This window comes from Propithecus coquereli, unplaced genomic scaffold (genome assembly GCF_000956105.1).
Source record: "Propithecus coquereli isolate 6110/MARCELLA unplaced genomic scaffold, Pcoq_1.0 Scaffold1059, whole genome shotgun sequence".
NCBI lineage: Eukaryota > Metazoa > Chordata > Mammalia > Primates > Indriidae > Propithecus > Propithecus coquereli.
Window position 1 is genome coordinate 42,870 of NW_012134514.1, and position 26,569 is coordinate 69,438.

Genomic DNA, 26,569 nt, shown 5'->3' on the forward strand with positions numbered 1-26,569 from the left:
AATGATGTATTATGTGTTTATAATACATGTTCGACAATAATAGCACAAAAATTTAGAAGGAAGAAATAGAATTATACTTTGATAATATTCTTAAACTATACTAGAAGTGTATATAATTTGAATGTAGATTGTGATAAATTAACAATGTGTAACAGAGTAGTTGCCCTTCCTCCCATAGATATGGAAGCGTAAAATTGAGAGTGGAGAATATGTAACAGAGGGAATGGCCTGGAAAAAAGTGGCAAAAAACCACTTGTTCTCATTCTTCTGATGCAGCCTCAAGGACAAGTGCTGAGCTTTCAGTAATAAATGCATGATACTAACTTTAAGGAGCCACTAAAATAACAAAACAGTGAATATAATAAGCCAACAAAGGAGACAAAAATGAATCATAAAAAATAGATTTTGATTCAATTAATCAAAATAAGACTGAAGAGGAAAAAGGGAACAAAGAACAGATGGAACAAATATAAAGCAAGATTATAAATTTAAGCCTAATTATAGCAATAATCACATTTAATATTCTATAATGTATACATATTTCAAAACATCATGTTATATGCATTAAATATATAGTAATATAATTTTTATCTGCCAATCAAAAATAAAATTTATGAATAAAATATGAGAATATAAATCAAATAAAAGAATAATACTAAGATTCAAAAAAAGGCAGAGATTGACAGACTGGATAAAAAAGCAAGACTCAACTATATGTTGCCTACAAGAAACTCACTTCAATATAAAAACACAAATAGGTTTTTAAAAATGCTAAATGAAGATATTAACACAAATAAAAAAATTTGAAGTGTCTCTATTAATATGAGATTAAGTAGTTTTCAGAGCAAAATATACTGCCAAGGATAAATAAACGACATTTCATAATAACAAAGTGGTCAATTCTTCAAGGGAACGTGACAAGCATAAATATTTATACTCTAATAACTGAGCCACATTAGTACATAAAGCAATATCTGGTAGGAGAAATAGATGAATTCAGAGTTATAGTCAGAAATTTCAAATACTGGCCTTGTAATAATTGATTGTTTTCAATAATTGACAGAAAATCATGATATAAATGATTTGATTTACACTATCATCTAATATGTCTCGATTGATATTAATAGACAAATTTACAAACTTTTAAGGTGCACACAGAACAAACACCAACATAGACCATATTCTGAGCCATGGAACAAGTCTCAATAAATTAAAGAGGATTCAAGTCATGCAAAGTCTGTTGTCTGAACACAATGTATTAGAAATCAGTAACAATGATTTTACAAAAAGCCAGAAATATTTGAGAATTTTAAAATCACAATAAGTCTATTAAAAATAGAAAAAGGAGACAGAAAGAATACACATGCATATTTATTTGCTTCACTATGAATAGAATATATTTGAAGTGATTATAGTGAATGCCTATAATTTTATGTTGCCTTGGCAACCATTTTGAATATAAGTTGAACTTTTTCCTACTAGAAGTAGGACTTAGTCACCCTTGACACAGTTTTCAGTTCTACACCTGCTTCCAGTTCCTCAATGTGGTTGATCCAGATATTCCTTAGACAACTGCCTTAACTATTTACCATAGTGACCACCTCCCAATTACAGCATGACTCCATGGAACTCCTGCCTGCTTGCTTTAAACCCAACAATTATAACTCCTTGTAAGAAACCTGCTTGAGTAATGTCCTGGACTCCAATAAAGGCCTTGGCCCACAGGTCCCTCACTTTCTCTCACTTGCTCCCCATTTGCTGGTTAAGCATGTGTGTTCCAGATGGCTCCCCCTTCCTGTTGGCCCTGAGAGACATGCTACCTTCTTCTCTGGAATCTGTAAGTAATAAACTGCTTCTGTTACCTCATGTGTTTTGTTGAGATGTCTCCTCTGTGTCTCATCTGACCAACATACCTCAATATAATTTCTTTCCTGGTTACGGCTCTCCTGGAGAGTGGCTATCTTGGTAGTAATAAACTGGACAAAAGTTAGACAAGAGCCAAAAAAGTGCTTGCCAGTATATATAAGTTTCCAGTGAGAGGGACACCTGGTCACAGGTTGGGCACTTAGACATTAGGCCGTTTACCAGAATAAAGAAATAGCCCATGAAAGCATATCATAAACATCCACAACCACATCCTCTGTAGCACTATCAGGGCAGGGCTAGAGTTTATAGCCATTCTCCAGAGAGAGAGACTTCAAAACCATACTAGAGAAAAATACAACAATGATGTACAAGAATGATAATGTAAAAATATTGGTTTCCTTTGGGGGAAGGTAAGATTATATCTGGAGGACAGGATGGGAAGCGGATTTCTCACTGCATGGTTTATTTTTTCCTTCTAATTCAGATATGATTGATATAAAGTAAACTTCATACATTAAAGTATACAAATTCAATACATTTTGACATCTCTATGGAGTCATGGAAGCATCAACAGAATCAAGATAATAAACATATCCATCGAAGCTCCTAATGCACATATAAAATCTTCTCCGATCTATCCCCATGTAACCACTGATTTGTTTTCTGCCATGGTAGATTAGTTTGCATCTTCTAGTATTTTATATTAATGGAATCATACAGTAGCTGCTTTTTATTTTCTGAATTCTTTCACATGGTATAATTATTTTGACATTTATTCATGCTGTTGAGTGTACCAATAGCTTATTCTTTTATTGCTGAGTAGTAATTCATTGTATAGATATACCACAATTTGATTATCTATTCACCTATCAATGTCCACCAGGACATTGAGGTTGCTTCCAGTTTGGAGCTACCACAAATAAAGTTTTTATGAACATTTCTATAAGTCTATGTGTTGAAAAATGTGTTAGTCAGGGTTCTTCAGAGAAATGGAATTTATATATATATATATATATATATATATATATATATATATATCTCCCCACAATCTGCCATCTGCAAGCTGGAGAACCAGGATAGCCAGGGCAAATTTGCTCTCTCTGCATGAGCTGAGACATCTTTCTTCTTCCACCCTCAGATGTCTATGCTCCTGGTTCTTGGGCTTTCGAATTCAGACCAGGACTTATACCATTGGTCCCCTGATTCTTGGGCCTTCAGACTTGGACTGAATTACACCACCAGCTTTCCTGGTTCTCCAGTTTGCAAATGGCAGATTGCAGGACTTCTTGATCTCCATAACTATTTAAGCTAATTCTTATAATAAATCTCTCTCTCTCTCTCTCTCTCTCTCTCTCTCTATATATATATATATATATATATATATGTAACTTTTTGAAGTTAGCTCTCTAATCTGATTTAAAGATGTTATTCATACTATTTCCAGTAGTAAACATAGGACTGATAATCCATGATGTGAACTGTTTATAGTGATATGCAAAATATCTACATAGGATACTTCTAATTAACCACTTATAAGAAGCAAGCTAAGTAACTCTGCACAGTTGGCCCGTCATATTTGCAGGCTCCACATCTGTGGGTCCAACCAACCACGGATTGAAAATATTTTAATAAAAGCATCTGTACTGAACATGTAATAGACTTTTTTGTCATTATTCCCTAAACAGTACAGTATAACAACTATTTATAGACCATTTACATTATATTAGGAATTATAAGTAATCTAGAGATGATTTAAAGTATATGGGAAGATGTGTGTAAGTTATAAGCTAATACTACATCATTTTATATCAGAGACTTAAGCATCCATGGATTTTGGTATCCTAAGGGAGTCCTGAAACAAGTTTCCCCATGGATACTGAGAAGTAACTGTGTATGATACTTTTGAATACTGTTGGAAAACTAAGAAATAAAATGACGATGTTTGGTTACTCCTAATGTCGTTGGACAAAGTGGTGAAAGAAAGGGATGGACTTAAGGATTTGAATTTCCAGCTCAGGCACCACATAAATGACCCAAGAGCTTCTAGGGGTGCCCTGAAGGAGAGCCTTATCTCCTGCAGCTGCAGGGACAAAATTGCTGAAAATCTAATGCAGGATCTCATCCTGTGATTGGCTGAATTATAATGCAAGTTGAAATCTCAGCTTCTCAGGGTGTCCACTGTTAAAATGAGGGCATTAATTAGGAAAAAAAAGGGATCCTGAAAGTTGGGATGAGGGTGTATGGGGAGACCTTAATGAAACTGGGAACATTGAGCCCCTAAATTCTGATGAGTCTTCTTTGCCAGTGAAAGAGGTCTCTCTACCCCTAGTGGAAGTGGCCTCCCAACCCCCACCAGAATTAACCTTCTCACACCCAGCAAAAGTGGCCTGTAATTACCCCAGTGGAAGTGGCTTCCCTATCCCCAGTAGCAGGAGCATCCCCACTCCCAGTGGTAGTAGCCTCTGTGCATAGAGGCATCAGCTTTTCCACCTCCATCTGAGGGGATCAACACTGCACTGCCTGTTGAGCACATTTTCATATACATGTTGGTCATTCGTATGTCTTCTTTGGGAAAATATCTATTAAGGTAGATTTCCCATTTTTAAAAATTTGATTTTCTCTTTTTTGCTACTGAGTTGTAGGAATTCCATATATATATTGGATTTTAGGCTCCTATTGAGTATATGGTTTGCAAATTATTCTACCATTCCATAGATTGCCTTTTCATTTTGTTGATTGTTTTGCTGTGCAAAAATGTTTTAGTTTGATGTAGTCCCACTTTTTTGTTTTTGCTTTTGTTGCCTGTGCTTCTGGTGTCATATCCATAAAATTATTGCAAATACCAAAGTCAAGAAGCGTATCTCCTATGTTTTCTTCTAAGAGTTTTATGGTTTCGGGTCTTACATTTAAGTCTTTATTTCATTTTGAATGATTTTTGTGATGGTAAGATAATGGTCCACTTTTATTCTTTTACATGTGGATATCCAGATTTCCCAAAACCATTTATTGAACAGACTATCCTTTCTGCATTGTGTATTCTTGTTGCCTTTGTTGAAGATTAGTTAACCATATATGTGTGATTTTATTTCTGGACTCTATTGGTTTATGTATCTGGGTTTTTTTTCTTTTGCCAGTACAATACTCTTTTGACAAATATATCTTCGTAATATACTTTTAGATTATGTAATGTGATGCTTCCAGTTTTGTTCTTCTTTATCATGATTGCTTTGACTATTGGGGGTCTTCCAGGTACATAAAAAGGTACTCGACATCACTAATCATCAGGAAATGCAAATCAAAACTACAATGAAATATCACCTCACACCTGTTAGGATAGATATTATTAAAATGTCAAAAGATAACAAGTATTGGTGACAATGTGGAGAAAAGCAAACCTTATATGCTGTGATAATGAGATTGTAAATTGGTATAGATAGCCATTGGGAAAAATAGTATGGAGTTTCCTCAGAAAACTAAAACTAGAACTACTATATGACCCAGTAATCCTACTTCTAGATATATACCAAAAAATTGAAATCAGTATCCCCAAGAGTTATCTGCAGTCCCATGTTTATTATTCAGCATTATTCACAGTAACCAAGATATGAAAACAACCTAAGTGTTCATCAATGGATGAGTGGACAGAGAAAATGTGATATATAATGGAATATTATTCATCATTTTAAAAAAAGGAAATCTTGTCATTTGGGACAACATGGGTGAAACTGGAGGACATTATGCTAATTGAAATAAGCCAGACACAGAAAGTATTAAATATTAATACTTTCTGTATTTCAGTATTAAATATTAATACTGAATGATCTCAATATATGTGTAATATAAAAACATTGAACTCATAGAAACAGAGAGTAGAATGATGATTGTTAGGGGTTGAAATGTGGAGGAAATGGGGGAATTTTGGTCAAAGGGTACACACTTTTAGTTATAATATGAATAAGTCCTGGGGATCTAATGTACAGTGTGGTGAATATTGTTAAAAACGATGTATTGGCCGGGCGTGGTGGCTCACGCCTGTAATCCTAGCACTCTGGGAGGCCGAGGCGGGTGGATCGCTCAAGGTCAGGAGTTCAAGACCAGCCTGAGCAAGAGCGAGACCCCGTCTCTACTAAAAAAAAATAAAAAGAAATGATCTGGACAACTAAATATATATATATATAAAATTAGCCGGGCATGGTGGCACATGCCTGTAGTCCCAGCTACTCGGGAGGCTGAGGCAGGAGGATTGCTTGAGCCCAGGAGTTTGAGGTTGCTGTGAGCTAGGCTGACACCATGGCACTCTAGCCCGGGCAACAGAGCAAGACTCTGTCTCAAAAAAAAAAAAAAAAAAAAAAAAAAAAACCACACAAAAAAACACGATGTATTGTATACTTGAAATTTGCTAAAAGAGTAGAGCTCAAGTGTTTTCACCACAAAAAATAGTAACTATGTGAAGTGATGAATATGTTAATCAGCTTGATCGTGGAAATTAATTCACAATTTATATATATTTATAAATTGTGTGTGAGAACATCAAGTTGTATATCTTACATATATATAATTTTTGTCAATTACACTTCAATCAATTTGGAGGGACAAAAAGAAAAATATGTAAAAACCCTGCATTGCCTAAGGAAACAGTAATGGCCTCCTCTAAAGTGTTTACCATGCAAGGCAATAATGATGCATATTAGGACCCACTTGAATCAGCCCTCCTTGCTTCTAGACTTATAACTAGACTCAAGTATCAGTAGGCTCCTAAAGGTGAGGTACAAAGTATGAGCCATGAGGAGGTGTGCTACATGCCAAAAGAACTACTTGAGTTTTCTAATTTAAACAAGCTGAAATCTAAAGAACATGTGAGGGAATGGATATTAAAGGTGTGGGATAATGGTAGAAGGAACATAAATTTGAATCAGGCCCAATTAATTGATTATAGCTCAGCAGAGATTATGCATTTAATGTTGCAGCTTGGGGAATTAGAAATGGCTGTAACAGTTTGTTTTGTTGGTGGGCTGAAACATGGATCAAAAGATGACCCACTGTGACCAAATTGGAAATGCCTGACTTCCCTTGGTTTAATGCAGAGGAAGAGATTCAAAGGCTTCGGGAAATTGAAATGTTAGAGTGGATTTGACATTTGAGACCTATTTGTTCGCAATGGGAAGCTCCAGAAAACATACCTTTCACCAATACTTAGAGAAATAAATTGGTGAGGAGAGCCCCAGAATCCTCAAAGAGCTCCTTGATCACTCTTCTCTATAGAACAGATCTTACAGTGGGAACCATAGCCTCTCAATTGGAAAACCTGAATGCAATGGGAGTAATTGGATCCCTGGGTGTCAGGGACCAAGTGGCAGCACTCAATTACCAAAGGAAAAGTGGACATAGTTACCATAGTGGACCACAAAGTCAAAGCAGCAATCAGAATAGTCTGATTCATGCAGACTTACGGTGTTGGCAAGTTAACCATGGTGTTCCTAGAAGTGAAATAGAAGGGAACCTACTAAATTCTTCTTTAATCTGTATAAGCAAAAAAGTTCCAGATCAAGTAAATAAAATGTAACTTGAATCATAAAAACAGAGAGTTGTGGCCCCTCAGTCAATTCTCAGGCTTGAGCCAGTTAACAGACCCAGAACTCCTTGAATGAAGGGGAGGCTGGATCCCCTTGAGGAAAGACCCTGATACACTATCAAAAATTTATACTGCTAATCTTTCTCTCAGCCTTCCCCAAACTACGACCCCAAAGGTAATTATGGCAACAACAAAAATATCTACTTGGTATCCAGTAGTGGGATTACTGGATCGAATGGTAGGTCTCCTTTTAGTTCTTTGAGGAATCTCCATACTGCTTTCCATAGCACTCATACAAGTTTACATTCCCACCAACAATGTATAAGCATTCCCTTTTCACTGCATCTGTACCAATATCTATTTTTTTTGACTTTTTAAAAATGACCATTCTGACAGGGGTAAGGTGGTATCTCATACTGGTTTTAATTTGCAGTTCCCTGATGACTAATGATGTTGAATATTTCTTTATATGTTTGTTGGCCATTTGTCTATCTTCTTTTGAAAAAAATCTGTTCATGTCTTTTGCCCCTTTTTGGCAGGGTTATTTGGTTTTTTCTTGTGATTTGTTTGTAGATTCTAGATATTTTTTAACCTTTTCTTGCATAGTTTGGGAATGTTTTCTCCCATTCTGTAGATTGTCTATTTGTTGATTATTTCCTTTTCTGTACAGAAACTTTTTAGCTTAATTAAGTCCCATTTATTTATTCTTATTGTCATATTTGCTTTTGGGGTCTTACTCATAAATTCTTTGCCTCGGCCAATGTCCAGAAGAGTTTTTCCTATGTTTTATTTTAGAATTTTTATGGTTTCAATTCTTACATTTAAGTCTTTCATCCATCTTGAGTTAATTTTGTGTATGGTAAGAGATAGGGATCCAGTTTCATTCTTCTGCATGTGACTCTCTGGTTTTTCCAGCACCATTTATTATATAGAGCATCCTTTACCCAGGTAAGTTTTTGTCTGCTATGTCAAAAATCAGTTGGTCGTAGCTATACAACCCAGGTTTATTTCTGGGTTCCTTGTTCTGTTCTGCTGGTCTACATGTCTACCTTTATACCAGTATTATGTTATTTTTGTTACTATAGCCTTGATGTATAATTTGAAATCAGGTAATGTGATGTCTCCAGATTTGTTCCTTTTGCTTAGGATTGCTTTGGCTATTCAGGCTCTTTTTTGGTTTCATATGAAGTTTAGGATTATTTTTTCTAGATCTGTGAGAAATGACATTGGTATTATGATGGGAATTGTGTTGAATCTGTAAATTGCTTCGGGCAGTATGGACATTTAACAATTTTGATTCTTCCAATCCATGAGCACGGGATGTTTCTCCATTTGTTTGTGTCATCTATGATTTTTTCCTCAGTATTTTGCAGTTCTCCTTGTAGAGATCTTTCACCTCCTTGGCTAAGTATATTCCTTGGTATTTTATTTTCTTTGCAGCTATTATAAATGGTATAGAGTTCTTGATTTGAGACTCAGCTTGACTGTTATTAGTATATAGAAATGCTACTGATTTGTGTAACAATAATTTTATAATATGAGACTTTACTGAATTTATTTATCAATTCTAGCAGTCTTTTGGAGGAGTCTTCAGGGTTTTCTACAGGTAAGATCATCAGCAAATAGGGATAGTTTGACATCTCTCCCCTGGTTTTGGATGTCCTTCACTTCTTTCTCTTGCCTGGTTACTCTGGCAAGGGCTTCAGGCCTATGATGAATAGAAGTGGTGATAGCAGGCATCCTTGTCTTGTTCAAGTTCTTAGGAGGAATACTTTCAATTTTTCCACATTCAGTATGATAATGGCTGTGGGTTTCTTATAAATGGCCTTTATTATTTAGAGGTATGTTACTTCTATGCTTAGTTTGTTGAGGATTTTTTTTGTGAAGTGGTACTGGATTTTCTCAAATGATTTTTCTACATGTATTGAAATTATCATATTGTTTTTGTTTTTAATTCTGTTTATATATGAATCACATTGATTGATATGCATATATTGAACCATCCTTGCATCCCTAGAATGAAACCCACTTGATCATGGTGAACTATCTTTTGATGTGCTGTTGGATTAGTTTGCTAATATTTTATTGAGGGTTTTTGCATCTATGTTCATGAGGTATATTGATCTGCAGGCTTATTTGTTGTGTCCTTTCCTGGCTTTGGTATCAGGGTGACACTGGCTTCATAGAATGAATTAGGGAGAATTCTCTCATTCTTGATGTTATGGAACAGTTTCAGTAGGATAGGTGCCAGTTCTTCTTTGTAAGTCTGGTAGAATTTGACCATGAATGTGTCTGGTCTGGGGCTTTTTGTTGTTGTTGAAAGATTTTGTTTTTACTGTTTCAATCTCACTACTCATTACCGATCTGCTTAGGATTTCTATTTCTTCCTGATTCAAATGTGGGAGGTTGTGTGTTTCCAAAAATTTATCCATTTCCTCTAGATTTTCTATTAATAGTTTGTGTGCATAGAGGTTTTCATAGAAGCCACAGATGATCTTTTGTATTTCTGTGTTATCAGTTGTAATTTCTCCTTTTTCATTTCTGGTTGAACTTATTTGAGTTCTTTCTCTTCTATTTCTGGTTAATCTGGCTAGTGTTCTATCAATTTTTTTTACCTTTTCAAAGAACCAACTTTTTGTTTCATTGATCCTTTGTATTTCTGTTGTTTTTTTCCCTTTCCTTTTCATTTAGTTCTGCTCTGAGCTGCGTTATTTATTTTCTGCTGCTAGCTTTTAGTTTGGTTTTTCTTTTTTTTCCAGTTTCTTGAGGTGTGACATTATGTTTTTAATTTGTGATCTCTAGTCTTTTTGATGTGGGCATTTAAGGCTACATACTTTCCTCTTAGCACTGCTTTTTTGGAAGAGATTTTGGAAGCTATTTTCATCTTTATCCTTCAATTCAAGAGATCTTTTGATATTTGTCCTTTTTTAATTAAGAACTTTTGTTCATCAAAGGCATTAAAAAAGAGAAAGACAAGTTACAAACTAGGAGAAGAATATCATTCGGCAGTAGGTTGTTTAATTTCCATGTATTTGTATGTAGTTTTGAGAGTTCCTCTTGGAATTGATTTCCACTTTCATTCCATTGTGATCTGAGAAGATATATGGTATTATTTCGATTTTTCTGAATTTTCTGAGACTTGTTATGTGGCTCACATATGATCTATCTTGGAAAATTTCCCATGTGCTGATTAGAAGAATGTATATTCTGCAGTTTTTGGTAGAATGTTCTGGAAATGTCTATTAGGTACGTTTGTTCTAGAGTGCTGTTTAAGTCCTGTGTTTCTTTGTTAATTTTCTATCTTGATGATCTGTCCAGTTCTGTCACCAGAGTGTTGATATCCCTGGCTATTATGATGTTGCTCTTTATTTCTTTCCTTAAATCTAGTAGAATTTGTTTTATGAATCTGGGAGCTCCTGTGTTAGGTGCATATTTATTTAGAATTGTTGTATCTTGTTGTTGTATTACTCCTTTATCATTATATAATGACCATTTTTGTCTTTTCTTTTTATCATTGTTATTCTTTTATTTTTTTAATTTCAGAATATTAGGGGGCTACAAACATTTTGGTTACATATATTGCCTTTGCATCGTCCAAGCCAGAGTTACAACCATGCCCATCGCCTAGACAGTGCACTCTGCACCCATTAGTTATGAATTTACCCCTCCCCTCCACCCCCTTCCCACCTGCCCGGCACCTAGTGAATATTACTTCCATGTGTGCACCTAAGTGTTGATCAGTTAGTACCAATTTGATGGTAAGTACATGTGGTGCTTGTTCCATTCTTGTGATACTTCTCTTCGAAGAATGGGCTCTAGCTCAAACCAGGATAATACAAGAGGTGCTAGTTCACCATGGTTGTTGACGGTTGAGTAGAACTCCATGGTATACATATACCGATTTTATTAATCCACTCATGTATTGATGGGCACTTGGGTTGTTTTCACATCTTTGCAATTGTGGATTGTGTTGCCATAAACATTCGAGTGCAGATGTCTTTATTATAAAGTGTCTTTTTTTCCTTTGGGTAGATGTCCAGTAGTGGGATTGCTGAATCAAATTTTTAGTTCTTTGAGGTATCTCCATATTGTATTCCATAGAGGTTGTACCAGTTTGCAGTCCCACTAGTAGTGTATGAGTGTTCCTATCTTTCTGCATCCACACCAGCATTTGTTGTTTGGGGACTTTTTGATAAAAGCCATTCTCACTCGAGTTAAGTGATATCTCATTGTGGTTTTGATTTGCATTTCCATAATGATTAGAGATGTTGAGCAATTTTTCATATGTTTGATGGCCATTATTCTGTCTTCTTTTGCAAAGTCTCTGTTCATGTCCTTTGCCCACTTTTTAATTCATGCACTTTTACTTTCTCTTACCTCCCTGACAACTTCCTCCATAGCACTTATCAGAATGTGTCATAATGGTATATATTCTTTAGAGGGATCTTTTTTGAAACATCTGTCTCCCTATTCGAGTGAAAGCCATATAGTAAAAGTTACTAATGTCTGTTTTGTTCTCCACTGTACATTTTGTGGGCCTAGTCCAGTGCCTGCTACATATTGGACTCTCAAATATGTTTGTTGGAAAAATGAATGAATGAATGAATGAACGAATCGAAAAACCAAATGGAAAGGATGAATAGCTTTATACAGAGATTGGTGGATAAATGTATGTACTCATGGTCTTTCCTCATTTGTGGTTCCCCATGTCCCTGGTAGTGGGGAAACAGACAGGGATATGTGAGGGAGAGCAAAGGGATGAAAGATACCCAGATATGGAATATAGGAGGAGAAAGATGGATGGGAGAAGAATGGAGTGAAAAGCCAGTTGGAGGACTGAAAATATGTAGGAAGGAGGGAGAGAGGGAGAGAGAGAGATAGATAGCAGTGGGGAGGAGGGGAAGCAAGGAAGATGAGGAAGAGATGGAGGTTAAAGACAGGAGGTAAGGCTACAAGGTGGCAAGCAGAAAGCCAGGGGCAGGAAGAAAGCCAAAAAAAAAAATACCTCTCCCTGACAACTGCACAGTGATCAAAATATTTCATTTCCTTTGGATATATACAAAGCAGTGGGATTGCTGGATCACTGGTAGTTCTATTTTTAATTTTTTGAGGAATCTCCATACTGTTTACCATAATGGCTGCACTAATTTACAATCCCACAATAGTGTATCAGAGTTCTCCTTTCTCTGCATCCTCCTCAGCATTTGTTATTTCCTGTCGTTTTGATAATAGCCATTCTAACTAGAGTAAATTGATATCTCATTGTGGTTTTGGTTCACATTTCCCTGATGATTAGTAATATTGAGCATTTTTTTATATACCTGTTGGATAATTGTATGTCTTCTTTTGAGAAATGTCTATTCGGATCTTTTGCCTATTTTTAAAATGGATTATTTGTTTTGTTGCTGTAGAGTTGTTTGACATCCTTTTATATTCTGGATGTTAACACTTTGTCAGATGCATAGTTTGCAAATATTTTCTCCCTTCTATAAATTGTCTCTTCACTCTGTTGATTGTTTCCTTTATTGTGCAGAAGCTTTTTGGTTTGATGCAATCCATTTGTCAAAGAGATACCTGCACATCAATGTTTATTGCAGCAGTATTCACAACAGGCAAGATATGGAATCAACCTAAGTGTCCATGAGTGGATAAATGGACAAAGAAAATGGGGTATATATACACAATGGAATAAGATTCAGCCATAAAAAGAATGAAATCCTGTCATTTGTGGCAACACAGATAAACCTAAAGGACATTGTGTTAAATAAGTCAATCACAGAAGGACAAATACCACATGATCTCACTCAAATATGGAATCTAAAAAGGTTGATTTCATAGAAGTAGACAGTAGAATAGTGGTTACCAGAGACTGAGGAGAGTAGGGAGTGAGAGGAGGATTGGGAGAGGTTGGTCAATGAGTACAAAGTTACAGCTAGATAGGAGGAATAAATTCTGGTGTTCTATTGTACAGTAGGGTGACTACAGTCAACAATAATGCGTTGCATACTTCAAAATAGCTAAAAGAGAGGATTTTAAATGTTCTCACGACAAAGAAATATAAAGTGTTTGAGGTGATAGATGTGCTAATTGCCCTGATTTGATCATTACACATTGCATATATGTATCAAAACGTCACACTGTATCCCATAAATATGTACAATTATTATGAGTTAACTAAAAACAAAATAAAACTTATAGTAAAAAAGAAAGGACAAAAAATAGTGAATTCCAGAAGTTCCCACTTTTGTTTTCCTTACCTTCAACTCTTAACATTAGCCATGAAAAATTAAAGCTGTTTGTAAAAGTTAAGGCAACAAAGGTCCCACTCCAGTCATTGCTTTTGGTGAAAAGCTAGCAGCTGAGACCTTACCAGTAATAATGGTGTAGGGAAAAGGACAGCGACAAGAAAGCACTACTCTTTCTGAAACAAGCTGCACTCACGTGTCTGTGTGGGAAACACATACTGTGAAGCTAACAGACTTATGTACGCATTATTGTGAAAAGAAAAAAACAAGCAAACATCAAGTCTTTTGTATAATACCACCACACAGAATTCCCCATGACCGGGCACTGAGGTGAAACTGAATCCTCTCAGGGACAAAACAAGGAATTCCAGGTTAAATTTTCCCTGCTGCTAGTATTGGGAATTTATCATATCAAACTTGTAAAATGAAATAGAGAATATAGCAAACCATAAGAACATTGGAACCGTAGCCATGACATACCAAAGGACATTTTTGTGGCAGGTGTAATAGTAATGAGACTCAGAGGAATCAAACAGCCATATTTTTTAAATGCTGATGTTTCCCAAGCTCTACATTATGTTATATTAAGTAATTCACCATAGGCCTGAATTATTACCTGAACCTAATAGAGGATTATGGGCAATATCTCAAGGTTTGAATGGAGAAGTACTTCCCATACTGAAGCCACTGTAACATAATGATCTTATTTTTCCCATATGCTCTTCCTTTCCCCTCTCCTGAGATATGAGGTAGATAAAAGTTTACAATGATTCCCACATTGGGTACCTTTGAGTGGTGAATGTGGCATGGATATGGCTTTACGATGGGATTTATTTGGGAAAGACAGAGGAAAAGATCATGATGACAGCTTATAAGAGTGCAACATTGGTTTTCCAATGGTAATCGGCAGCCCTAGAACAGTTACCACAGCCCTAACAAACCAAGAGACTGATCACCAGCATACCTGTGAGGCATGTTCAGAGAGTGGTCATCAAGAGGAAAGTTATAATTAGATAATTCCTTTTAATCTTCAGATCCTTTTTGGGAGGGGCAAGATTGATTGGTGAGAAGCCAAAAAGAATTGTGCCAAATATTTTTAATGTATAACTTAGTTGTAAGTTTTATATGAAATAGCTGAAAGACATTTCTCAGGAGGGCAGTAGTGATACGTTTTGTCTGTTTCAAGGCAATTATAAAATATGAGGTACATAAAATAACATCCTGCCCAAGGAAAGACGAAGTTAGATATGGTGGAGAACTTACTGAGGGAGGAACCAAAGTGGCCAATTCCAACTGAGAAATAGCAGATGCCAGTGAGTCAGCCATGCGATGTGTTTGCAATTTGGATCATCTAAATGTCAAGTTCAAAGTTCTGTGAGATAAAACGAGATCAAAATGAGGACAACTTGCCTTCTGCGAGACCATTTCAAGAACCTGGTACCTGAGCTTGGCGCATGAGCCCATGAGGGAAAAGACAGATGTGGGGAACCACTGGGATTCAGGAGACATTCTAGTTGCTGGCAGTCCTGATTTTGCATCACCATGTGCCTAAGAAGTCAGTAGAGCACTGCCTTCTCATAGGAACACAGAAAAGGAGAGCAGATGCTAGAAAGGCCAAGGAGGATAGAACTCCCCAAGGAATGAATGGGGAAGAAAGATCCCCGTCTTCCTGAAAGTCAGCATTTGTACAAGTCATCATTATTTCTCGCATGTATGACAGAAAGAACCTCCTAACCAGTTATTCTGTGTCTTGATTCTTGCACCTCCACCACCTTCCCCATGTTTCTTCCAGATACATCATTTTTTAAAAAATGATCATAAAAATAATTATCACATCCTGATTGCTTAGAACTTACAATGGCTTTTTAGAACCATAGATGGAAAAAAAGTTTGTCCATCCTTTGGAGAATGAATAGGTAAAATGTCATGAAGCACACCATGAGTTCCCTGCATAGCACCTTGGATACACCTAAGATGTTTGCATAGCAACATGGATATCCCTTAAAAGCACAGGGCTCAGTGAAAAAAAATTAGGAATGTGATGATGAATTAACAGGAACCAGATTTACCCTCCCACCTAAATACACATTAACCAAAAAATTATAAGACTTTACATCGCTACATGGGACAGTGATCCCTGACAGAAGGGAATCTGACCAGGTGAACCCTCTGATTGCCCAACTCCCCCAACTTCTTGCCTGGATGGAGTTTTCGGGATGCAGCACAGGGAGATTGAACACAAGCAGAGCCCGATGAACAACCTGAGTGAAGGAGACAGAATTGAGAATTCAAAAGGCCAATATGACTAGGATTGGCTGGGAGCAATGGAGAGGAGAGAGCTGCACCAACAGGCACCTCTGGAAATCTTCAGAGGTTTCCCATTTTGATGCAGGGTATGAGAAAGGGGGAGTGGTGGCAGATGCCTCACAATTTCTGGAGTAAGTACTTGCGTGGACAGTGGTGCCATTTACTGAGATTGTGAAGATACGAGAAAAACAAGAGACATGGGGGTGTGCGAGTGTGTGAGAGAGGCAAGTATACCAAGTGACCAGTTTTAGACAGGCTAACGATGAAGAGCCCTTAAGACAGCCAAGTGGAGATGAATGTATGAATGTAGGCGGGGGGACGTTCAAACTGGGGTTGTAGATTTTGGAGTGATTAGCAGATAGCAGGTTATCAAGGCTTTCGTTTGCAGGGTCTGGTCACCTCCCACAGAGGACATGCTATGAAGGAAGGGCTAAAGAGACACAGGCAGCTGACAGGGGAGATCGGTATGCCACAGCTGAAGAAAGCCAGAGAGCCAGCAGAATGGATATGGCCACAGCAGAGTGAAAGCTGAGGTCCCATTCACACACAGGGGTCCTGGCAAGGCTGATTGATATAAAAACACATTTAAAAATCCACTGTGGGTTTTGTAAACAGTCCAGGTTCAATTTGACATGGGACCGTAGCATTTTCTGCCTCCAAAGCAGTTTCTCCAGTCATCCTGGAAGCAGAGCAGCCTGTGTGTCCTTGGGCAGGAACCACTCACTGCGCTTTCTCTTTTGCGTATGGAGAAACCAGGCACAGAAGGACAGAGAGAGAGAGAGAAACCAGCCTCAGAGAAGATCAGACAGCTAGGGACAGACAGCTTCTTTCCCCAAGACCACAGCTGCCCCAGGCCGGGGAAGGAACCAGGGCTTCCATGGCTCCAACACACAGGTGCCTGATTGTCCTGGCTGCTCCAGTGGGCACTAAGAAGGCCTCAGGGGCAGCCAGATTGTGTGACTCACAGTGAAGAGGCCTGAGGGTCGGAGCACAGAGTGGACCCCAAGGAGCAATTCCCACACCTGGATGGACCCACACAGAGTGGGCGACTGGTGGATTGGGGACCTCTGCCTGTGTCCCCCCCCTCCCCCTCCCCGTATGCAAAGCATGAGCTTAGGCCTCCTAGAACACAAACCTTCCTTTTTTGGGACAGATGTTGGGGTGGGGGATGGGGGGTGTCTGTCACTCAAATGGAGGAAGGGGGTTGGTGCCTCGGTCCCCAGCCCAGCACTAGCAACATGTGGGCTTTAGAGTCAGGAAGATGCAGGCTCAAATTTTGCACTTTATGTTCGCTGGCTCTGAGGCCTTGTCTAGTTCATGCAGTGTGTCTGTGCCTCAGCTTCCCGATCTGTAAAATGGGGATGCCGACATCCACCTCCCAGGGCTGCTGCGAGAGGAAGACAAGCCCCAGCACAGATGCCGTCACGACGTACAAAGCCGCGAAATGGGTAGCTGAGGAAGGACATGTGTCTGGGGGCCACAGAGATGGCTAGTGGAGAAGAACACAAAGGGAACTGCCATCCTCTGGCATTTCCATTTCCTGGCCCCGCAGGTCGAGGAGTTTCACTTGTTGCAGTTAGAGACCCAGGTAGTACACCTCATTAATTGTGACCTAAGGGCTTATGCTGGAGAAATGGGGCAGAGTGTATCTCCAAGCAGCCTGGAGGGGTCTGGGGGAAAGGACAGGGCAGGACGGAGAAGCATTGTGCAAAAGTGGGGGGTTGAGAGTAGATGATTGGGTGGGTCGAGCTGCACTGCAGGGTAAGAGTGCGCGCGCCTGCGGTCGGAGGAGGAGGGGTGAGGGGAATCTGGCGGGAAGGAGCCCCCCCAGCCCGCGCACCCACCCACCCAGCCACCCGCGGAACCGCATGCGCACTGGGGGCCTGGAGGCACCGGCTTTTGTTGGGAAAGCGGGAGGGCTGGAGGGGTCCGCGCATGCGCAGGCTCCCCAGCCGCGGGGGGTGCACGAAGAAAAGGGGCGGGGTGGTCCGGGCTGCTGTGCTGGCAGCAGTAGGCGAGGGCGCGGCTGCGGGGTTCCCGGTGCTGAGCACGGACGCCATTGGAGCCCCGGGGAAGGTAAGGATCCAGCCCCAGGCAGGACCCGGAGAGGACGAGTGGAACCCGACACGCTGCGCCCTCCTCCCTCCTCCGGATCTGAACAAAGCCCAAGCACTCAGAACCGGAACCCCATTCGACCCAAGGTCTAGATGGGAGCCCCCCCTCCCATCACCGTCAGTCGCAGGCGCTCGGATCCGAGCCCTTTTTACAGCGGAACCCCCGACCCGAACCCCCGTAGCAGCCCCGTGTGCTCCGTCCGAGCTGCGCTTCCTCAGCGCGGAGGCCCCACCCCCACCCCACCACTCCTAGATTACTCCAGCCGAGCTGACCGCTGGCCCCTTCCTGGAGTGCCAGTCCTCGAACGTGAGAGCTCCGGCGCTCCAACTGGAGCCTCACCTAGGTCCGAGGTCCCCACCCCATCCACCCCATCCCATCCACCCCTAGCGCTCCAGCATGAGCCCCGCCTAGAGGGGAATCAGCTGAATCCCCCCTCCCGGACCTGGCCAAAAGGTCCCTGGGATTCAGTTTCCCAGAGCTTGCCGCTGTCCCTGTTTTCTGAGCCCTCCCATGTGCTCCCCTCTCATCCTGGTGCCCTGCTCCGGCCCTGAAATTCAAGCCCTTTGTTTCCGCCTCTCACACTGCATCCCCTTTGGGACTCCTGGGACCCCAGCCCTCCAGGACACCCGCTATCCAAATCCAGCCGCTGGGACGGGGAGCCTGCCCATGCTGAACTCCCTATTCAGTGAGAGGTCCATCCCTTTCCTAGGGCTCTGTCCCTGACCAGTTGTCCCCCATCAGACACCGCCACCCCCTTGTACTGCCTACTGCCTAGTAACCTGATGATTGTCGCCCCTCACTTCCCTAGAGATCCCAGCTCCCACTGGATCCCGCCCCTCCCCCTGCAGCTGCCTCCCCCTCCCTCTCAGGCTGAGCTCTCTCTCCCTGGGACCCGCAGCATGGCTGAGGGAAGCTACAGCGTGCAGTCGGAAAACCACAGTGTGGAAGACATGGATGAGGGGAGCCACGAGGTCAGGGAGGGAGGGATGGCCGAAGGCAACGACTATGAAGAATTTGGTGCTTTTGGTGGTTATGGGACCTTCACCAGCTTTGACATCCACATCCTCAGAGCCTTCGGCAGCTTGGGTCCAGGCCTTCGCATCTTAGCGGTGAGGCCCCTCCTTGGCCACCTGCTTGCCTGGGCCTTTTCCCCTGTGAAGGGGGAGGGGGTTGGATGAAGGGGAGGGTGGAGTGGGGGAGGACTTCCCAGCTTCCCCAAACCTTCCCTCTCCTGCTCGGAGGAGGAAGGGGGCTTCGGAAGGTCTTGGGGTGCTCAGGGCTGGTTGTCGGGGCGGGCCGGCCCAGGGCAGCATCACGCAAGTGTGTAGAGTGGTCTGCCTTCCCTATCCTTCTCTCTGGCCTTGCAGAATGAGCCCTGGGAACTGGAAAACCCTGTGCTGGCCCAGACCCTGGTGGAAGCATTGCAGCTGGATCCGGAAACACTTGCCAACGAGACGGCCGCCCGTGCTGCAAACGTAGCCCGCTCTGCCGCCTCCAACCGTGCCGCTCGGGCCGCCGCTCGGGCCGCCGCCGCCGCTGCCCGAGCCTCCTTCAACCAGGTGGTCACTGACCACCGGGTGGCCACACCTCAGGCCTCGGGAGACAATGCCCAGCCCACGACCTACACCGAGGCTCAGGGGGCCACCCCTGAGACACCCCTGGCTTCTCCGCAGATCTCCCAGATGTTTGTCACTAGTGAGGTGGCTGTCCCTGCGGCTCCGGCAACCTCCACGCAGTCCCAGACAGCCTCCGCAGCCCAGGAGGCTGCTACCGAGGGCCCTAGTACTGCCTGTGCTTTCTCCCAGGCCCCACGTGCCAGTGAGGTGGATGCCGCCCGGCCCAAGACAGCGTTTCTGGGCCAGAACGATGTCTTTGATTTCACTCAGCCGGCAGGCGTCAGCGGCATGGCCTTCCCACGCCCCAAGAGACCTGCCCCAGCCCAAGAGGCTGCCACAGAGGGCCCCAGTGCTGCTTCCGGTGTGCCCCAGGCCGCACCTGCCAGGGAGGCGGCGGCCACCCGGCCCAAGGCGACCAAGTCTGGGAAGGCTCTGGCCAAGACTCGGTGGGTGGAGCCTCAGAATGTTGTGGCAGCAGCTGCTGCCAAGGCCAAGATGGCCACAAGCATCCCTGAGCCCGAGGGTGCAGCTGCCACTGCTGCCACTGCTCAGCACAGTGCGGAGCCCTGGACCAGGATGGGAGGCAAGAGGACAAAGAAGGTGAGATCTCCCTGCCATCTCCACGCCCCCGTGCTCCCCTCCTTTCCCTCTTGTCCCCTCCCCTCCCCTCCGCTCGGCGGTGTTTCTTCAACCCAAGTTTGCTGAGCATGTTTTCACTCCACGGAGTTCCTACCCTCAGGACTGGTGGGAGAAGAGGCTGGCTCGGTGCCTGGCCCTTAGTACGCACGCGACGCGGCACATGTCAGCCGCTACCCGTCCTGCTCTTATTTGCACGTACCTGCTACGGGGAAGGTGGGTGCCGGGCGCTTTGGCACGGCGAGCCTGGTAGCCCTGGGTCTCCGCTCTAATCCTACAGTCCAAGCACCTGGATGATGAATATGAGAGCAGTGAGGAGGAGAGAGAGCCTCCTACGGTCCCACAGACCTGGAGAGCATCACAGCCCTCGGTGACGGCGCGGACTCAGTTGGCCCCTCGGCCCCCGGTGGCCCCGAGGTCCCAGATACCCTCAAGGCACGTACTGTGCTTGCCCCCCCGCAACGTGACCCTTCTGCAAGAGAGGGTAAGAAGTCTGCCCTTCCCCATCTCCCTCCTCTCCTCCCTTGTGGGCCACTTCTCTGCAGTTACCTGTGCCTCCGTCTCCCCGTGTGTCCCTCCTTCTGCAGGCAAATAAGTTGGTGAAATACCTGATGATTAAGGACTACAAGAAGATTCCCATTAAGCGCTCAGGTAGGCAGCCCATGCCCCCTCGCCAGCCCCTACTCTGTGGCTGTGCCCCCACCCAGCAGGCTGCAGGTGGTGCCTCCAGTGCCACAGAACGGGGTCCTGGCTGTGCCCCCCTCCGCAGGGCTGACCAAGGGGCTGCAGCTCTGCGGCCCCTGCTCAGCCCACGTGCTTGCTCCAACTGCCCCCTCCCGCAGACATGCTGAAGGACGTCATCCGAGAATACGACGAACATTTCCCTGAGATCATTGAACGAGCAACATACACTCTGGAAAAGGTGGGAGCAGCTCTGTGGAATATGACTGGGGGACGGGGGGCTTGCAGCCCCTCGGGGCAGCGTCAGTACCGCCTGTTCAGGAGCCTTCCCTGCCTCTCCACCTCGGCGCTTCCACCGCACTGGCGGCTCTATCCGCGCCTCCTGCCCTCCCCGTCCTCTCTCGTGCTCTCCGAGCATCTTCTTGTCTCCTGAGGTGGATCTCGCTGCCTCTGCCAGTGCCAGGGCTCTCACAGGGCGGGTCCCCCAGGTCCTCTCCCCTTCCTCCCTCGCCCATGAGTTTGGATTCCCCGCTGAGGAGGTTCTAACCGGGAAATGACTGCTTGCCTGCCTGCAAGGCACCCAGCATGGGGTTTGATCTCCCCCCTCCACCCGCATCGTCTCCCCCGTGCAGAAGTTTGGGATCCACCTGAAGGAAATCGACAAGGAGGAACACCTGTATATCCTGATCTGCACACGGGATTCCTCAGCTCGCCTCCTTGGAAAGTAAGAAAGGGAAGGAGGGCTGTGGCCTTCCTGGGTGGTGCCCACTCCTGGCCCACATCCCCTCGAGAAGCAGGAACACGGGGCTTGAGCGCCGAGCACGGCTCCCACACGGTCGTGACTACTGGATGAAAGGGACAGTAGCCTGGGGTGAGGCCTTGCTGTCGTCGAGGTCTCCCCAGGCTGCCGTCAGGGTTTCCCCCCAAGCTTCCGAGGAGAGCGGGTTGCCTGTCCCTACTGCCTGCCCAGCTTGGCAGGGGCTTCGGGGAGAGCTGCCCGTTGCGTGTCCATCCTGATGCGGGCCAGGCAACCCCACGGTCCGGATATACCTGTGGACACAGCTTTCCCTTGGCCGGGCGTCTGCTGCCCGCCTCACCCTGTCCTCTGCGGAGCCCTGGCAGGGAAGGACTAGTGTCCATGTGTTATGGAGGAGGTGATTAGGTCTCAGACAGAGGTATGAACGGGCCGGGAGCAGGGAGTGAGCTGCGCCCATCGCCGGGAAGAATTCCTTTGGCGCTGGGACGTGTGGGAGAGGCTAGGAGGGTGAGCCGGCTGTCCCGTCTCAGCCAAGTGGCCGCTGGACAGGATCCCACTTTCTTCACCTTTAGGACCAAGGACACTCCCAGGCTGAGTCTCCTCTTGGTGATTCTGGGCATCATCTTCATGAATGGCAACCGTGCCAGCGAGGGTGAGTGCTGGGCCTGCAGCCGGGGGCTTGCCCAGAGTCTCTCCCTCGGGTGCCAATCTCCCTACCTCCCCTCCCCTTGCAGCTGTCCTCTGGGAGGCGCTACGCAAGATGGGACTGCGCCCCGGGTAAGACTGGGCTCTCCCAGTGCTGTCCCCTCGGTGCTGGCTGTCCTCTGGCAAAAGGGGTCCCGGGATTGCGACAGCCTGGTGGTCTGGTGCAGGAGAGTGAGGCTCCCCAGACTAGGCGGAGGGCAAAGGGTCTTACCAGGATGGATGGGGGAATGGTGCCAAACTCTCAGCCGCCTCTCTCCTCTGCGTCTCCAGATGAGAGGTAAGAGAGAGGGTCGGAGTTAGGGGCTGCATCACACCCCCACTGGGGCATCCCTGCCGAGCAGTCATTTGGCCTCGGCTGCATGCCCAGGCCTCTGTGGCGATGCCCTGTGAGCTGGGAAGCTCCTAATCATGCCAGGGAGTGCCCCTGCCCTCACGCAGGGGCCGGGCACTGCCACCGTCTCTACTCATGGATTCCCATCCTTGCCCTCAGGGTGAGGCACCCGTTCCTTGGCGACCTGAGGAAACTCATCACAGATGAATTTGTGAAGCAGAAGTGAGTATCGAGGAAGCTCGTGTGGTCGCACACTCACGTGCTCCTTGTGTGCGAGCGTGCCTGAGAAGGCCTTTCCCTGTCCCAAACCTTAAACTAGAAGGATGGGCGCCTCTGGCGTGGGCATGGGTGGGGGTCGGCACGTTGGAGCATGTGGGGAGTAGAATGCTGGGGAAGTCTTGGGGCAGGGAGCTCGCGGTGGCTGAGAAGCAGGCGTGGGCATGGAGCACGGCGCTCGTGGCTGAGTGTTCCCTGCCCGTTGTTTCCCGTGGTGGGTCTTTCCAGGGCTTGGCCAGGCCGTGGTCAAAACCCTTGCGGTGGGTGTGCTCAGAGCAGGGGTCCTGAAGAATGGCTCCCCTGTTTACAATGCACCCAACAGGAACTTGGGGTCATTGTGACGAGGGGCACAGAACACTTGTGGCCTTCCTGTGAACAAGTGCCCTACATGTGTCCCCCCTGCCCTCCCACATGGCTTCTGGGCAAGACCAGTGGCATGAGGCTTTTTGCGGGCCTGCCTGTGGCAGGCAGAAGTGCTGGGAGTGAGTCTGTGAGTGCCTGGGGGGCTGGAGGTGCGGGGCAGGCCTGCCACAGGGGCCGAGCTGCAGCACTGGGGTCGACGAGGGTCCCCGTGGAACCCATCAGTTCAACACAGGTCTGCTGGGCTAGACGCAAAGCTTCTTTCCTCACGCTAAGGTACCTGGAATACAAAAAGATCCCCAACAGCAGCCCCCCCGAGTACGAGTTCCTGTGGGGCCTGCGAGCCCGCCATGAGACCAGCAAGATGCGGGTCCTGAGATTCATCGCCCAGGTAACGGAGGCCTCTGTCCGGGGCCCTGCGCTGGGGCGGGGGCACTTCCACACCCTGCCTGTTTCTTGGTCGTGGCCTCCTTGTTATCGTGTATTTCCAGTGGGGGTGCCAAGGCTCAGAGAGGTCCCTGAGCACCTTACGCCAGGTCACAGGTGTCGTGCGCCTGAGGGATGGGGCAACATGCCAGGTGTGGCCCAGAATAGTGGGAGCCCGAGTCCTGTCATCTCCACTTTGACCGTCCACGCCAGAGCACACGGGAGGAGGGTGTGAGGTGGGCGGCGGGCACTCAGTGGGGGTGGGGCAGCTCCCCACGTCGTTGGGGTTGCTGTTTCCACCTCAGAATCAGAACCGAGACCCCCGGGAATGGAAGGCTCATTTCCTGGAGGCCGTGGATGATGCTTTCAAGACTATGGATGTGGACATGGCTGAGGAACATGCCAGGGCCCAGATGAGGGCCCAGATGAATATCGGGGACGAAGCTCTGATTGGACGGTGGAGCTGGGACGACATCCAGGCCGAGCTCCTGACCTGGGATGAGGACGGAGATTTTGGCGACGCCTGGGCCAGGATCCCCTTTGCTTTCTGGGCCAGATACCATCAGTACATTCTGAATAGCAACCGTGCCAACAGGAGCGCCACTTGGAGAGCTGGTGTCAGCAGCGGCACCAACGGTGGGGCCAGCACCAGCGTCCTAGATGGCCCCAGCACCAGCTCCACCATCCGGACCCGAAATGCGGCCAGGATTGGCGCCAGCTTCTTCTCCTGGATCCAGTAAGAGTTCCGGTAGATAAAGGAGAGGGCCTCTGGGGGAGGGCTGTGCAGGGGCTGTGAGATGTCAGAGGGAGGCTGCGGGGGCAGGTGGGGCGGGAGCAACGGTGTGAGTGTGGAGGGACACTTGTTTTCTGATTTCTCTCCCTCACTGGTGAACGCGTGTTTCCCTTAGATGTTCCCACTTTTATTCCTTGTGCTTCCAGACACCGCTGAAGAGCTGCAGCAGTCTTTTTCGCCCAGCCGGGGTGCCTCCTCAGAGTCCTTCTGGACACAGCACCCTGGGCATCTTCTATGAGTTGAAGGTGGCATGCAAGATGAAGCTTTCTTTGCTCTTCCGGCTTTCGTTGTGTACTTTTTCTTGTGCTGTCATGTTTTGGTATCAGTGTTACATTAAAGTTGCAGAATTAACTCAGCTGTTCCCTCCTTTACCTGCGAACGTGGTGCTGTCCATGGCCCGTGGCTGGGCTTGTAGCAAGGAAACTTGCTCGGGCTCTCTGCCATAGGTGGGCCCGACTCTGCTGTAAGGGTCCCCAGGTGCAGGCGGGATGCTGGCAGGTGTGGGGGTTCCCGCTGAGTGTGGGGACCATAAGTTTGAGGAGGCCCCCGTCAACACGGTGTGTGACTTCCTGCCAGCCTTGCTGGGCAGCCCCAGTTCCATGCCAAGAGGGGGGCAGGAGGAGGGATGGGGGGGAGGACTGGCTTGGTTCCACTGTCCCACCCGTCGAGGGACAGGGTCCACAGACACCAGGACCCACCTCCTGCAGCCCCATCTTGGAGACGATGTTCTGGAACCCTCGGTTCATCGTTCACACAATTCAGAACCTCGTCCTTGGGACAGTCTTAAGGACAGTGAGGCAGGCCTCGCAGTGATGCTCTCACTGCTCCAGCGGGCAGAAGGAGGCGCCGTGATTGCTGAGAGCGCCGGATTGAATGAAGACGAGGCTCTGTGCACACCTAGACAGTACATTGCCTGTGACAGACTGGAGGCCTGTTTGGGGGCCTCCATGCTCTTCTGCTTTGGAAGCAGGGCTCTCCCAGGGAGGCCAGGGCCAGGCCTAGGTCCTGGGTGTCCGAGGGCTGGGTGATAGCTGGGGGAGGCCGGGGTAGAGCTGCAGATCCCCTGGGTGCAAGATGGTGAGGGCAGAGACAGGTTGGCCTCCTGTGAAGGACTCAGTAGCAGGCAGGGACAGAGTCCAGGGCTTTCTGGAGCTCTGTGGTAATGTCCACAGTAGTGTAAAGATACTGCCTCCTCCACCCCTTTCCCTTCCCCCCCAGTAGAGGCTCCCATCTCTGCCAGACCTTGATCCTACCCAGACCGGGCTGCATAATCTGCATGGCCCAGTGGAAAATGTAAACGCAGGTCGCCTTGCTCCAAATTAGTAAGAATTTTAAGACGGCAACAACAGAGCATTCGACCACGCGTGGAGCCCTTCTGAGCCTGGCGCTGCACAGGTCACACACCCAGGAAGCCGGCCCTGTCCTTCAGACAGACTTCGGGTGGGTCTGTACCATGCTGGCTGCTGCTGCCATTTCTACCTCTCTGGTGCCTGTGTCCATGCTTGGTCACAGTGACATTCTGGGATTTTGACAGAAACGGAGTCCAGAGGTTTACTGGAACTGGACAGACATGCATGCCCACACACACACACACGCGCACACACGTAGAAGTGGAATCTTCTTCCCTTTGTTTCCAGTTCTATGGTTGGGGCTGCGGGAGATATGAGGGATGCCTTGGACCCCAGCCCTGGTGGCATCAATTATATGCCAATTGGGTAGAGCCTCCTGGGACGCTGTTATGCACACAGGAGGCAATGCCTTCCCTTGGATCAGGATGGGACTCTCACCGTGAGCCGCAGGTGTGAGTTTGAGCACTGTGTGTCGAGGGCACTTGAGATAGGGAAGGTCATCCGGAAAGGAGCAGGAAGCAGCCCTCAGAGATC

The 26,569-nt window shown here is 45.8% G+C and overlaps 1 protein-coding gene across 2 annotated transcripts; it reads left to right on the plus strand.

Moving 5' to 3' along the window:
- The first annotated feature begins 17,923 nt into the window (after nt 1–17,923).
- Nucleotides 17,924–25,037, plus strand: LOC105811927 (melanoma-associated antigen D4). Of its 2 annotated transcripts, none has more exons than XM_012646236.1 (13): nt 17,924–18,066; nt 19,004–19,214; nt 19,473–20,321; nt 20,638–20,841; nt 20,945–21,008; nt 21,200–21,279; nt 21,671–21,762; nt 22,368–22,447; nt 22,530–22,572; nt 22,991–23,053; nt 23,744–23,858; nt 24,199–24,629; nt 24,833–25,037. In XM_012646236.1, the coding sequence occupies exons 2-13, from the start codon at nt 19,005–19,007 to the stop codon at nt 24,840–24,842; spliced, it is 2,241 nt and encodes a 746-aa protein (XP_012501690.1). In that variant the 5' UTR covers nt 17,924–18,066; nt 19,004; the 3' UTR covers nt 24,843–25,037. The 2 variants fall into 2 exon arrangements, with proteins under 2 accessions (XP_012501690.1, XP_012501682.1); XM_012646228.1 differs by having other exon boundaries at nt 17,930–18,066; nt 18,975–19,214.
- The last annotated feature ends 1,532 nt before the right edge of the window (nt 25,038–26,569 follow it).

Excerpts from the sequence above, each read along its gene's own strand:
- LOC105811927 (XM_012646236.1), top strand. The coding sequence starts at position 19,005 with ATGGCTGAGGGAAGCTACAGCGTGCAGTCGGAAAACCACAGTGTGGAA. Across the intron at positions 19,215-19,472 it reads CAGGCCTTCGCATCTTAGCG|AATGAGCCCTGGGAACTGGA; the intron begins GTGAGGCCCCTC and ends CTGGCCTTGCAG. Across the intron at positions 23,859-24,198 it reads TCCTGAGATTCATCGCCCAG|AATCAGAACCGAGACCCCCG; the intron begins GTAACGGAGGCC and ends TTTCCACCTCAG.